Source organism: Haliaeetus leucocephalus, unplaced genomic scaffold (assembly GCF_000737465.1).
Source record: "Haliaeetus leucocephalus isolate CR32 unplaced genomic scaffold, Haliaeetus_leucocephalus-4.0 Scaffold752, whole genome shotgun sequence".
Lineage (NCBI taxonomy): Eukaryota > Metazoa > Chordata > Aves > Accipitriformes > Accipitridae > Haliaeetus > Haliaeetus leucocephalus.
In genome coordinates this window covers 1,943,386-1,957,999 of record NW_010973188.1, presented here as the reverse complement: position 1 = coordinate 1,957,999, position 14,614 = coordinate 1,943,386, and the positions used below count along the sequence as shown (strand labels likewise).

The window sequence follows — 14,614 nt, the reverse complement described above, 5'->3', positions numbered from 1 at the left end:
GGGCGGAACGGGCTGGCGCGGGCGGTCGCTTACCCCCGCGCGCCGGAGCGGAAAACACGGAGTCAGGGAGGGGAAGTCACCGGCCCGCGGAGGCGCCGGCGCAGGCCGAGCACCAGAAGACGTTTCGAGGCCTGGGCCCGAGAGCCGGGCCCGGCCCTCGCCACCGGCCCGCGCCGACCCCCCAGCCTGGACCCCAGACGCGCTGAACCCGCGCTTGGCGCTCAGCTCCAGCCGAGCCTGAGGCAGGGAAAAAAACCCGCTTGCGGTGCAGAAGGCCTCGGACCTCGCCCCTCCATCCGTGCCCCGGGGCTCGGGGCCGCCGCCGAGCTCCCAGCCCTGCCCCTGGGCACACACCACAGCCGCTGCCCGGGGGGGGCTGCAGTGAAGGATGAGGCCTTCTCTGTCCCTGGCCTCACGCTCCCCTGGCCCCGCAGCCCCGCAGCCCCTTGCCGGCCCCAGGGCCTGCTGCAGCCATCAGATGGCCACCCAGTAACATTTTACAAGTCATCTTTTTAAAAAAATGTGTTTTATTTAAAAATAAAATAATATTGCAGATCGCTTCCTTCTGCCTTTTGCCTCCCCTTCCCACCCAGCTGCAGCCCTGGCCCCACCATGCCGCTCTGTCCTGCAGCGCCGGTCGCTCCTGCTCTGGGCCAGCTGGGAGTGCCCCACGTCTCCTGTGAAAGTGGCACTGGGGCGGCCCCGTAGGGCACCCACTCCTGGCAGGTGCTGGCTGAGGGCCATGAGCAAAATCTGGCTTGTTTGCAGAAGGGTTGAGGCCCTGCCAGAAGGTGAGAGGCAAAGATTCAAAAGAAATGGAGCAATCCATTCCAGGGCTGCTGAAAAGACTAGGCAAGCTCCAGAGAGGCCTGGGGGGTGCCCGTGCTGCTTTCCTGGCAGCATTCCCTTGCTAGCTGTCTTTCCAAGAAGGGAGGAGGAAGACCACGGCTCACTCCAGGAGCATCTCAGGCGATTGCGCCATCCAGGATTTGCCCCAAACAATAGCAGCTGCTCCCAAGCAGCAAGTGGGGAATTTCCCTGGCTGAGGTGGGGTCAGGCGCGCTCCATGTCTCCATTCCCACAGCACCTTTGGCTGCTGGTTCCCTAATGCCTCCCACGTGCTCCTCTGGCTTGGAGAGGGGGCAGGGAAGGGTGGCGAGCTGAACAACAGAAGGGATGTGGAGATAACACTGTCGTCTCCTCCACTTTCAGCCTGGGGTAATCTAAAACCCAGGGAAGACCCATGCCCTAAGTTTTTTAACACCCTCCCAAGCCAGGAGATGGGGCAGCATCTTTCTATCCTCTTTGCAGAAGAGGAAACCACAGCACAGTAAGGCAGCAAGATGTCAGGCACGACAGAAATAATCAGGGATCCACAGCCTGGCTTTCTGGGTCTTCTGGCCCCTCCTACACTCCTTCTTCAGCTCTGAAGCCAGACACTTGGCAGGACAGCACGGGAATGGAGCGCCAGGCTGGGATCCCCCAGCCTCAGCCTTGAGCACTCTAAAGGCTCTGCAAGCGGGGAAGCCCCTGCATTCCCACTCACCTTTTGCTGCGTGAAGGACCCGAGGGAGTGGGCAGGCTGGGGAAGCCCCTGCAGCCCTCGTGTGCCCGGACACCCAGGGTAATGCTCAGCCTCCTGATGCTGCAGGGGAGCGGGGTGAGTTAGATCACATGAGACCTCAGGTGCCCGCAGCAAAAACAAATATTTATTAGAGTGAGTGTTAACTCTCCTCACCCCACATTTATTCTGATGGCGTTTGGAGGTGCTGGAGGATGCTCCGTCCACTGTATAGTGTGAAAAGGAGTCCTCTCCTGCTCCTTCCCTGGGTAAGCTGGAGACCCCCACAAGTCAGACCCATGGCAGGGAGGGGAAATTCAGTCCTGCTGCTGGGCACAAATACTAAAAGAAAAGACTCCCCTGTGTAGTGCTCACCTTCTTCCCTCTGGGAAGGCAGCCTGAGGCCAACAAAAATTTTCCAAAGAGGAGGTGGGGGGATAAGCCTCCCACAGTGGCTCTGCTCCCACGGAACTGCAGGCAGGCAAGGTCCCAGCGGGCAGCAGGGCAGCAGCGCAGAGCGAGGAGGCAGCCCAACGGGCCAAAGGAGTCCAGCCACTCATTCAGAGCACACAACGGGCTTCCCTGAGATCTTCAGGTCATCGAAGGGCAGCAAGGCAAGGAGCTGCAAAGGCCAAGGGTGTGGATGTGTAAGGATCCAGGGTCATGTCTCCATCGGGCTGGGGTAGGGGCCCAGACCTGCCCTCCCCAGTCCTGCAGCCTCCCACCTCCTCAGGGAAGTGCCAAGAAACCCTGGCTGGGCTTTCCCTAGGGCTCGAGGTGACAGGCACCCACGCAACCCCAGAGCCAATCCTTGCACTCTATGGGGGAGGATGGGCACAGATAGAAACTCCTCCTAGGAGGTCCCCCCCAAATCATCTGACTCCTGCACCCCCTGACACGCTTGCAGAGCCACAGGCCTCCCCCCTCGCAGACTCACGTCGTTGTTGCCGTCAGCCAGGTCCTGGGCTGTCTCATTCTCCATGTTCCTCAGCAGGGTGTCAGCCCCGGAGTGTGAAAGGATGGCAGCAATGGCAGCATCCTTGCGGCCCACGGCCAGGTGGAGCGGGGTACACCCATTGTACATCTGGGCGTCCACGTATGCCCCGTTGCGCAGTAGGAACTGGACAGCCCTGCGGTTGTGGCACTCCACAGCCAGGTGCAATGGGGTCTTTCCACTTGTGCCCTCCTGCAACCCGCAGACCACAAGAGCGTGGGTGCGGGTCCCCTCAGATGGGCCCCACAGCACCCACCCACACCCCCTTGACAGGGTGCAGAGGGGACGGTCCCCACCCTGACTGCTGTCACGGCACCCAACAGCCTCTCGAGGACCTTTTCGCCCTGCTCCCTCAGAATTCAGTGCCTCCAAGCACTACAGCAGTGCCTGCCCCAAGGCTGGAGGCAGTGCCCCAGGGAGCCACGGCACCGTGCCTGGCCTTGCCCAAACATCGCACCATGCCCAGCCTTACCCGAACATCGATGTTGGCACCGCTCTCCAGCAGCAGAGACATCATCTGGATGTTCCCTTTCAAGGTGCTGATGTGCAGACAAGCCAAGCCTGGGGTGGGGGGGCAGGGAAGCAGGAGAGAGAGCCACAGTCAGCCTAGACCACCCTGAGGCACGCCAACCCTGGCCCCGCGCCTGCCCTACTGCACTCCAGGATCCCTGCATACACAATGCACGGTCTCTGCCCCAACCCAGCCACAGGCTCTGCACCTGGCTGCCCCCAGGTCTCACCTTGCCAGTTCTGGAGCTGCAGGTCCTGGTGATGACCGTGGGGCTGGGCCGGGTCCTCCGTCAGGGCTGTGCCCTGCAGCAGCTGCTGGGCGCACTGCAGGCGCTGCTGCTCACAGGCTAGGTGCAGCGGGGTGTTGCCATTGCGGTCCTGCAGCCCGGGGTTGACTCCCTTGTGGATCAGCGCCTGGATCACGCTGGGCTGCTCCAGGTACACGGCAAGGTGGAGCGGGGTCTACAGAGGAGGTAGGGACAGAAATTAGGAAAGGAGTGGATGCCCCGCAGGACACCAGGTGTGATGAGCCATGCCAGCCTACAGGAGCCAGCTTGGTGGCACGGGCAGGCTGCCACACAGGAGCCCGTCCCTGTCCCATGTCAGCATGGCTGACACCGGGGGGGTGCAAACAGCTTGCTGCCCCCCCCTCAGCTCAGGGATCACCCATGGGGGCAGATCTCACTCTCCCAGGTTATCTACCTTGCCACATTCAAGCCATGACTGCTCCACCCTCTGGGGCTGTCTGTAACATCCTGGGGCCTCATAAAGGACACCTTCACCCTGTGGTGCTAGAAGCTGTCACACCTCTCTCTCAGGGTATCTCCCACACCCTTCTTCCCCTCCCTGAAAAGGGGCTGCTCACATGGCACCTTCACCATGCTCTGGAGGAGGCAGATAGGGGGTCCTGGGGAAAGGGCAGAGGGATTGGGTATCTATCCAGGCAGCAGCCTGCAGCACCTGCCTTCCTCCCATCTTCTGCCTATCACATCCACATACCTGGAAAAGATCATTTTGGATCTCCAGCACCTCTCTGGGCAGCTGAGCAATGCAGCAGAGTGCCACAGCTGGGACACAGTGGATAATGGCCAGGTGAACCAACCTACAGAGGGGATAAAGGGAACAGGAGAGGAAAAAAAAAGAAAAATGAGTCCCAAGTGCCATGCTCAGGAGCGGAGATCCTCCACTGCCACATGGAGGAATAGCCTCCCTGCCTCCCCCAGTCCCTTTCCCTTCCCACCATTTCAGAGCAATTCCATCCTGCCCTCTCCCTGGGGAAGCTCAGCAGCAGGGAAAGGCAGGAACATGGCCTGAGGCTCCCCAGGGCAGTCCTTCACTCTGATGCCCACGGGGAATGGACCTTCCTGTCCCTGCTAAGCACCAGAGGGTCCTCCCTCAGACCTCACAGCATTGCACGGAGCTTGGAGTTGGCACTGCCCAAAGCCAGGTCTCCAACTGGTGCAGGTCCGAAGAGCAATTTTGCAGAGCCCACGGGCCAGGTTTCGTGGCTGCAGGGGGAGGTCTGGGCTCTGACAGCTGCCTGGGGAATTCCAGTTCCCCACTGCCGGCTGTGCACCGCACTTCTGCTTTCCTCTCCGTGAAGGCAGGCAGCCAAAGCCAGGCAGGAGCCTGGCACCAGTCCAAGATCACCTGCACGGCACAGCCCCCATGCCAGCAGATCTGCTGGCCCACAGTGATTTCCTCTTCTCTCCCCCACATCCTTCCCTTTCGGCACTGCCAAGGCAGGGCTGGCATGCAGCCCACCAGTGCAGAGAGACACCGGAGGTACGGCCATCAGAGCTTGGTGGCCAGCAGGGAGCCACGTCCTCAGGATCATGGCCCCCAGGGCCATGGGGTGGCTGGGAAGCCTGGAGTCCCCCAGCCCAAGGAAAGGTCTGATGCCAGCCCCCGTGCATTCAGAACAGAAGTGAGAGCGCAATGGAGGCAGAGATGAGAGGGAATTTCCAGTGCCCTCCACCAACCTGCTGCGCTCCCGGGTGCCCCTGCATAGAGGGACTTGCCCCCACCACAGGGCAGCCCCCCCGGGCCAGCCCTGGCCATGGCGGGCAGCAGCAAGGAGCAGGCAGCAGCTCCTGCTCTGCAGAGCATGGCATGCATGAGCTGAGCCTCCTGCCACCTCCTTGCCACTGCGCTGGGGCCCCTGGGTGGCTTTTATCTCTGGCAGGAATCAGCTCCTAACCGAAGGCTGGACTCTAAGCAGGCTCCTGCTTCCCACACTGCTTGGCGGAGGCAGGCAGGGATGAGGGACCAAGGGTGAGAGCTGTGCCAGTCCCAGCAAGACACCCCACTCACTGGACAGCCCAGCTTTGGGATGCCACCTGCAATGTGAGGGATGGACAGCATTCCTCTGCAGACAGGAAGGCAAGACCTGGCCCTAAAGCATTGCAGCAAAGAAGCAGGGCTGGAGTTGCCTTCTCGCCAGCTGCAGGGGGGGACATGAGTGTGCTGAGAAGCCCAGAGGCCAGTCCCCCAAAGTCCTCTATCCACCTCCTCCCAAGCGCTGCCTGAGGGTCAAGCCAGCATCTGGGACCCCAGGCACCCTCAGCTGAGCCCCATTTTTGGTGGTGAAACAAGGCCGGTTCCTCTTCACACTGCCACCAGGGAAGAGACTGTGCCGGACAGGAGAGGCTGCGTCCCTGGGGAAGCCCCGGGTCACGCTGCGGCAGGGAATTCCCCACTGGAAGGATAGGCCACCCACATTTGCCTCCGCACCGCCATGGCGTGCCCCCTCGCTGCCGGCACTCCCTGGGAGAGGGGAGGGGGCTGCAAGCCAGGGCCGAGCAGCCGCACGGGCAGGATCTGGCCACCCTTGGTAGACCATGGGGCAGAGGCACAGCCAAGGGCCGCAGGCCAGGCTAGCAGGGGGCAGAAGCGAGGGGCTGAGCTGGGGGACCAGCTGGAAGAATACCCCTCCCCTCGGCAGGCTCTCGCTGGCCCCAGCCCGGGTATGATCTGGGCAGGGAGATTCCCTGCTGGGTTTTGCATCAGGCCCCCCGGTCCCTGTAGCGGCACTTGCACCGAGGTGTCCTTTTGCCCATTTGCAGGGACAGCCCCCGTTTCTCTAAACCTGCTCCCAGGCGCCACGTGCGGGAGGAGGCTGCGGGATCTGCCTTTTTTCAGGTACAGCAGAGATAAGACTGCTCAGACAGGGGACTTTCCAAGGCAATTCGGCTTGAACTTTAAACCTCTGCAGCTTTCACTTTCCAGAGCCACACTGGGCTCCCGGGGGAGAGAGTAGTTCCTGGGGTCGTGCCCCGCTGCAGCCAGCCCCCGCACCCCCAGGAATCCCCCCAGCCCCTCTGCCACAACCCACGCCATGCTGCGCCGTCACGTGGGGACAAGTGGAGCAGGCCCCCGGGGGAGGTGGAAACCCCGGGCAGCCCTCTGCCACCACCGGCACCTCGCTCTTCCTGGCCTGTGTGGCTTTGCAGCTCAACAAGGTGGCAGAGCCACTCGGGGCTCAGCTGATGCCAAACAAGTTTGGGCATCTATGCTGCAGAGGCAATGGGGGTGACCATCCCCACCCAGCGAGAGCTCAGGCTTTCACCCTGAAGCTGCGACATGCCTGCTTTGAAGAACTGCTTTTCCCCCCTCCCTCTTCCTTCTCTACCCGAGTGCAGCCTCCTCCTGTGCTTTCATTTCTGCATTCGTTCCTGCCAGCCCTCAACTTCCTGAAATGGCTGCAAGAGCCATGAGCTACTTAGGGGAATCGTGGAGAGGCCACCGGGCTGGGATGAGCGCCCCGAGAGTATGTGTGCACTGAGGCACTCTGTGCCATGGACAGCAATGCCAACCAGGAATCGGGATTGTCTTCTGCTAAGCTGGGAGACATCCTATACACAGGAGACCTAAGGTGAAGGCACGGTGCAAATCTCCGCTTTCTTCCAGCCAAGGCCACAGGCACACCTCTCTCTCTGCCATGGCAGCCGTGCGGTCCAGCTGCTGACAGGCTGCTGCATGCTGGCATGCAGCGCTCACAGCTGAGCCCCAGTGCCAGGGTGCAGCAATGGAGAGATACCCACTTGCTGCCAGACACCCCTCCTCACCCAGCCACGGCCCCGTGCCTTTGCCAGAACAAGCTCTCCATCCCGCCATGCTCAGACCCTTGCCGTTCTCTTGGCTGCCTGCACACCTCTCCTCTCCCTTCCTCTGCTTGCCTGCTCCTTCCCTCCCCACACTCCTGCCTGCAGCAATCCTGCCTGCGGCCACGGGGGTGGGTGCCCAGCAGGGACTTTTGGAAAGGGCAACAGGGAATTTTGGAAAGGGCAGGGGATGGAGGAGCTGTGGGCAGGGGAATTGTGGCGAGCCTAGGCGTACAGACTGCTGGGCTCGATCTCAGCTTTTCCACTTGCTCACCAGCTCCATCCTGGCACAAGGGGACTCGTTAGCACTCTGAATCGCAAAGGTCCCATGGGTACAGGGCATTCCTGGCACAAGGTGATTTACCCATCATCAGAGAGATAATGATCCTGGAGCAGAGGCATCAGGGCCATCCCTGGGGATGTCCCCAGGTCTGAGCACACCATGCCCAAGGTGGTCCTAGTTTAGGCACAGGAAGGCATCCATTTGCACAGTGCTGTCCACCTCCCAGGCTTCTGAGTGACCTCAAGCACCTGGTAGGAAAAGTGTCCACATATGAGGACTGGAAGCTGGAGAACAAGTTAAGGGTGACACCCAGCTCTGACACACAAACAGAACTGATGAAGTCTCACCAGTTCTCCAGCTATCCTCCTCCCTCCCTCTAGAAAATAGGCTGACCATGCAGATCCCCCCATCTGTGGAGCAAGACACCTTGTCCTCAAAGCAGCCTCTCCCTTCACCATCTCACCCCTGAAGCACCTAGGACAAGGAATCCAGCATTCAGTAGAATTTGCTTTGACAAATGTTTCTCCCTCTCTAGATAAGGTCCCTGTTTGCAGCAGGAACAGTTCACTCCCAGCTCCTTATTTTGGCTGAGCGGAGCAGTAGGAAATCATGCAAACAATTCACACAAGACAAACTTGTTCAGGGGAGGAAATGGCCCCAGCAGCAATAGAAGAGAGTGAGGGAGGAGGAAAACAGCAGGGGAATTCCATGCTTACCCTGGTCTCCTGTTCCAGCCCTGCAACCTGCACTCTAACCACTTCCTCAGGCATCAGCATGAACTCTGTCAGCAGGCTCAGCAAGCACAGGTCCATCCTGCCCTGCAGCCCTCTGCCACCCCAGCTCCTTTCCTCCCCACATACTAATGTGATGCTGCCCGGCTCCATAAAACCGTGCCAGCTGCCCTCCGGCAGCTCCAGAGGAGCAGTGCGGATCCCAGCCAGCTGTAGGCTCGTCCCTCTGCTCCTGCCCCGGGTCTCCTGTTCTGCAGGTTTCTTCTCCCCCTCCCTTCTTCCCTTCAGCCATTGGGTTCAGCCCCCCTGATCTTCAGCCTGGGCAGTAGCTGATTCCCAGCCTGCCGCTCCTGGGGCCAAAGGGAGGGGTGGGAAGCAATGGGTGAGCAGGGGAGACAAATGCTGCCTTTCCTGTGGTGCTCTGCAGAGGGTCTGGTCCCGGTGCTGGCAGATGAGGGGTGCTGGAGGTTGACTGGCAGGGGAGGCATTGCTAGAGGGCTGTGGGCACCTTGTTTTTCAGTGAGGTGGGGTTGGAGGAGGAGGTGGGGAGATGAAGGTGTCCCTGTTCACCCACATACAGAACCCCTGGCCTCACATTCTCTAGACTCTGCACCCACACTTTTGATCAGTTTGCTCCATTTCTGAGCAGCAAACATCCCAAATGGTCCACTGGCCATGGCAACTCCATTTCAAAGGGAGCAAATTCCCATTCTCACTCATCAGGAGGCAAATACACTCTCCTACAGTTTCTGTATGCACAGAGATATGTTGAGGTCAGAACAGGACAGTGCCTGGACTTTGCCAGCGGCTGTACAACACACCCTAGCAATCCTTCACAGCCCTGCAAGTATCCTCACTGCCTCAGGATTTTCTTGTAATGAGGCACCAGCCGTGGCTCTAGGATATCTCAGTGCCCCCCTTCAGCCCTGCATCTGCCCCAGTCAGAGGGGCTTCCCATCTCCAGGATGGAGAGAGCATCCCAGGCAGCGCACTGAGAGGTGCCCAGTAACCACTCTCACAGCTCAGACCCCATGGCCTCTCCTCCTACACAGTCATGTCTGACTTGTCTTTTTATCCACATTGTATTAAAAAAACCCCACACCAATAAACATCAAAACTTTCTTTGTTAATTTAGCTGAGCTCAACCCTTTCCCAGCAGCAGCCAAACCTGCCTGCAGAATGCAAGGACCTGAAGCCCTCCCCACCTCGACTGATCTATTACAGCCAGGCAACAGGCTTCTGCAACCCAGGACATGGAAATTTCCAGACATTCTTTCCCTTCCTCTGTGCTGAAGTTCCCTGTGCCTCTCCCCATCTCCAAGGCAAACCTATGCAGGCGGAAAGTCTGAAGAAACTTCCTCCAGGCCAGGCTGAAGTCATCCGAGCAGGGAAAAAAAAAAATCTCTTCTTGCCTGCATGATCTCAGAGGGCTGCCAGGACTTACCCACCTTATACCAAGGCTGTATGTGACCCCTGTGGCAGCCAGCAACTTCTGGGGCATCCTAAGAAGCCTGTGCAGAGCTGCCTGCCCCTGCTTGGAGGGGCACCAAGCCTGCCCTTGCTCACTGAACTCCTGAGCATGCACAGAGGAAGAGCTGAGAGTCCAGGCACAGGGAGCCCTGACACAGCAGGTTACCTTCTCCCTCCGGCCAGCCCCATGGTAGGACTCATTTTCTTCTCTGCCTCACAACAGCGGTGTGCTAGGGAACAACCCGGGATGGACTCAAACTCCCCTGGCAATCAGGCAAGGAGCTTCCTAAAGCCCCTCTGGAAAAACCAAGAGCATCCCTGCTTCCCATTAACTATGGCCATCCCACTGCTGGGCAGCCAGCAACAGCCCAGCCCAGCCGAGCAGGGGGAGTCCCAGCCCGACAAGCAACCAGGTGTGCTCTCTGCATGGGACTTCTTTAATCCTTCTCCTAAAACTGTGTCTCTCTAGTCCTCTCCTTTTTAATTCTTTCACAGCCATTTCCCTTTGCTGTCACATGCCGAGCGTTCCCCCAGGCACGCACACTGGGGTACGGGGGTTCAGCAGGGCAAGCACCAAGCACGCAGCCACGCTGGAGCAGGCAGCCTGAATGGGGACAACCTCTATTCCCCTGCACAGGGAAGAGCTCTAGCACAGGCCTACATGAGATGGGAGGGTTATGACTGGCACATGCCAGTGAACAGTTAGAAGTGGCTCTTTGCCCTGTTATATGAGCCTTTGCACTCAATGCCTACCCACGCAGGCGAGGGCTCAGTGGGGAAGGCCCCTTTGCTACCATCACGCGGAGGAGAGCTCAGAACATCAGCTCCTGTGGGGCCCCAATTTTACTCTATTAACTGTCCCGGAGCCCTTGTTAAGGCATCTCAACCCGCAAGTCACTGGCACGTGATTTCTTATCAGCAGACGGGGCAGCACTTGTCTCTGTTGGAAGGAGGAAGTCAGGCTCCCTCCACTCCCCTCCCTCCCCAAAACAGGCACTCAACCAAAATCACTCGGTCCCATTTTCCATCTGAAGGAGGCCAAGATCTCTCTCCTGTGATTGAGCTGGGGTCCCCCAACCTTCACCCCTGCAGAGGAGCCACACTGCTTTGCGTATGGAGCCCAGTACAGAAGACAGCCACCCTCCCGCAGAGGTGCAGCCCCCAGCCTTTTGCAGCACGGCATGGCCAGAGGGCCCCGAGTAAGACTACACATGCTTTACTCAGCTGCCCAAGGGCCCTGTCACCGTGGCATCAGCTACCGACAGCATAAACTGGTGCGTGGCCCCAGGACTAGCATGGGCAAAAAGGGAAGCATGTTTTTAAGTTTAAGACAGAATATATAGTCCTAGAGAGCGGAAGCTCTGCCTGATTTCCCACACCGATGAATCAACTCTGCCTCTCCAGAGTTGGCAGAGGCTGCCATAAGCCCATGCAAATGGGGAGGTTTTCCCTTGTGCTGGAACACAACAGGCAATCCCATCACATACCATCCCACCCCAAAGAAGCTGGTCCCACACCCACCCCTTTCCCAGGACACTGGACTCATGCATCTGCCTGGTGAGGCCAGGAAGGAGGGGGTTTCCTCAGTGAACCCTAACAAAGGTTGAGCTTGTCTGGAGGCCGGAGCACAGCGACAAAGCTGCCTGAAGCCTGCTCTGACCTAGCCATGCCTGTAGCTGGAAAGCCCCTCTCTTCATTTCCATGCAGAGCAGTTCCATTGGGACTCAATTCAGCAGAAAAAGAGCTAGTCTACAAGGAAGACACAAATGCTTGGAGGAGACCGCTTGTTTCACAAGGAAAAGATGGATGCTTGGAGGAAACTGCTTGAGCTTGAGTGCACAGGGCTTGCTCTCTACCCGGCTGTGGAATAAGCAGGATGTGTATCAATGCCCTAAGTGCACCCACCATCTTCTGCCTGTTGCCCTGTTCCTCATCCTTGACGTTTCCTGCCATGCCAGCTCTGCTGCTCTCTCTCGGGGACTGATGTGCCGGTGCCCGATTACTGCAGCTCTGACTTCCCCGAGGCAGAGGGACTGCCAGTGGCACTGGGGAAGTGTCGCGGGGGGGGGCGGGCTGATGCTTGGGCAAATGATTCTTGGAAGACAGCACCCACACATTTCACTGGCCATCACACCCACATCTCCCCTGTTGGCCAATTTCCTTCCTGCAGAAGTAGGACCCCTTCTAATTTTGAGTGTGGGAAGAGGCAGTTTTAGTCCCATTGCTTCACCCTGCCCGGGTTAACACTCCTCTCCCGCGGAGGCGGGCAGGAAGGTATCCAAGGAGGATCCTGCTGATGCTCCAACTGCCCAAGCACGTGCTCCTCGCCTCTGCCTCCACCTCCTATACTTACCCCACAAGCACCAGGCTGACAAACACAGGCCCCCTCGCAGGCACACCTCGAGGTGGCATGGGTGGGCGAGCCTTGGGGAGATATGGACAGCAAAGACTTTTACCAGCTCCCTTTGTGCAAGCCCGGTGCTCCTCTCTACTCGGTACCAGCCAGGGCATCTGGGGAAACAGGAACTACTTGGCCAAAACCCCTGAACTTTTTATATTTTCAGAATTACAATTACAGGAAAGTGTTGTTGCCCAAGTCTTCTGAAATATAATGGTAGTATGATTTTAATTCTTGGCCTGGAGCTGTTTTGTGGCAGACATTCAAGCAAGGCACACAAGGAAACGTGCCGCTGATGGAGATGAAAAGAAGGCAAAGAAGTCAATGGTTTTGTCTGGCTGGATGAAAGGGATGCAGCCTGTGGCCATCTGATCCCTTTTCTCTGGGGACCTTCTGTCACCGGATGAGCAATTGCTCCATAGACTTTAGTATTACTGTCAGCCCCAACTCGTTTTTGCATACAAAACTGGTGGCAGCTCAATGAGTCTCTGGGTGCTCACAGTCCCCATTTGCATCGACCCAGCGGTGAATGTTCAGCATTTCTAAATATAAATGCCGCCTACCTCTGCCGCAGGGTCAGGAGGAGAGACAGGACTAGCAGAGGCAGAAATCCACAGCCTTGCCACTCTAACCACAAGAATAGTTTTTTTCCCAGCACTGGGAGCGAATCCCAGGAAAGCCAGCTCCTGCGTGGACATGGCCAGCCCGGAGCTGTATGAGCTGCACCACCAGCAGATTTTTTTGCTCCCTCCCTCGCTCTTTACAGATTTCCTGTTCTGAACTGCACTGTGAGTGAGAGAAAACAGAAGAGCAACTGCAACCGTTTGGAGAGCCTCTCCTGCCTACAGTAACCAAGGCACCACCAATTAATGTTTCCCTAGTTAATGAGATTCTTGAGTTAGGCTCTGGCCAAGCAAGTCTGACAAGCAAAGGGCTCAGCCACCTTACAAGACAGCCCCAAGCCGCAAAAGTGTCTCCAAGCAGCTGCATCTATTGGGCTTAGTAAACAACAGCAAGCAGGGAGCCCTGGGCATACTGTGATGGACTAGCCTGGGGGGCTTTTCTGAGGTGTTACTTGTACAGCTCTGCTTAAAAGACCCCTAGCTCGCTCTGTGGGCACCTTGGCTCTAGCATTACAGCTGGGAAAGGTGGCAAAGGTCCTCCATGCCAAGGAGTCCCAGAGCCAGCCTGTAGATAGGACAGGTCTAGAAAGCACTACCCAGGCGCCCAGCTGGGGAGCGTGGGAGGCTGGGTTTAGTGTAACCTTGCTTGCCATGAGACTTCCAGCCAATCCTTGGAGCAGATCCCACAGTGAGCATTAATGAACTAATTAGCAGATGCACAGGCTCCTTTCTAGCAGAGAAGTAAACATTCAGGCTGCCTCCCAGCTCATCTTCAGCTTCAGAACCAGATGTGTTCTGCCAGGCAAGGACAGAGCCTCCTTGCTGCTCCTACTTCTGAAGACATTTGCTTGCTCGTGTCAGTGCCTCTTAGTTTCTCTTCCTCTTGCACCATTAATAAGCATTAAACTCTAGCCTGGGTTTGGGGCAAAGCATGCCCTTCTCAGCTGCTGGCACACTTTGCTCACGCTCTGTGTGTGCACTCATGATGAAAACCTTCCATCGAAGAAATGTACGACAGGAAAGAGCCGTGATTAGCTGACAGCAGTTACCAGAAGCCAAACTAAATAACTCCAGTGTGATACTTCTGCCCTTGAGAGGGCATTACGGATGTGGGAAGCCCCCCCTCATTAAGAGAAACACTCATCTCTGTCACAGAAGCTCAGGAGGGCAGCCCCATAGCAAGGCATGCGTCACAACTGTGCTGAAAGCTGTGGCTGTGCAGGTGGGTTGGCAAAGCAAGGCGATTTCCACCTGAGAACAAATAGTTCTTGGGTTGCTTGATTGAGCAGCATCTGTGGCCCTAACACAGACATCTCAGGGTCTTGCCCTGCATAGCCAATCTCGTTTTGGGTCTTGCTTACACACCATCTTACGCAGCCGAGCCTTCTCCATTGCAGAGGAAATGTTGCATTCTCTGGGGAAGAGACAGTGGGGGGGCTTGGTTTGCTCCCACACCACCTTCTAGTCACTAGTGGCCCCATAGCAAGTGGAAATTGGCTTCCTGCGGCAGGTCTGTTCTGTGCCACGTTGCCGGGGCTGCCTCTCCCTGCTCACTCTACTTGGACCCGGCTTGGATGCCCCACCGGTCGCCCACCTAAACCCACGCCAGGGTGCCAAGCATCCGCGCACAGTGCGAGGCTCTCAGGATGGGGGCTCGAGGAGTCCTTCACAGCCCGGCTGAGCGGGTGCTCCTCGGGAGAGGGCTGGGGACCACTGCAGACAAAGCCCGGCTTATCCCCAGGCACCAGCTCCCGGCCGGCTGCGAGGGGCGAAGCGCGGGGCTGGGGCCGGGGAGGCCGGCGCTCACAAGCCGCCCCCGGGAAGGTGGGGAGGGCAAGGGGCCGCGGTCACTCACGTGTCTCCGTCCTCCGAGAGGTAGGTGAGCGCCTCCAGCTGCTGCCGGCTGAGCCCCTCGGGCGGCGGCGGCGGCTCCTCGGCGCG

At 58.2% G+C, this 14,614-nt stretch overlaps 1 protein-coding gene across 1 annotated transcript in view; it reads right to left on the bottom strand.

Annotated features, from left to right (window-relative positions):
• Window positions 1–1,695: 1,695 nt before the first annotated feature.
• Window positions 1,696–14,614, bottom strand: part of NFKBIE (nuclear factor of kappa light polypeptide gene enhancer in B-cells inhibitor, epsilon) — a 27,959-nt gene continuing 15,040 nt past the window's right edge. The window contains exons 2-7 of the mRNA XM_010581258.1: window positions 14,529–14,614; window positions 4,065–4,167; window positions 3,296–3,527; window positions 3,028–3,116; window positions 2,499–2,747; window positions 1,696–2,183 (exon numbers count right to left, since the gene is read on the bottom strand). The exon at window positions 14,529–14,614 is cut by the window's right edge and continues 225 nt beyond it. Of these exons, the coding sequence (XP_010579560.1) occupies window positions 2,118–2,183; window positions 2,499–2,747; window positions 3,028–3,116; window positions 3,296–3,527; window positions 4,065–4,167; window positions 14,529–14,614 (825 nt within the window). The 3' untranslated portion in view covers window positions 1,696–2,117. The remainder of the gene's footprint in view (window positions 2,184–2,498; window positions 2,748–3,027; window positions 3,117–3,295; window positions 3,528–4,064; window positions 4,168–14,528) is intronic.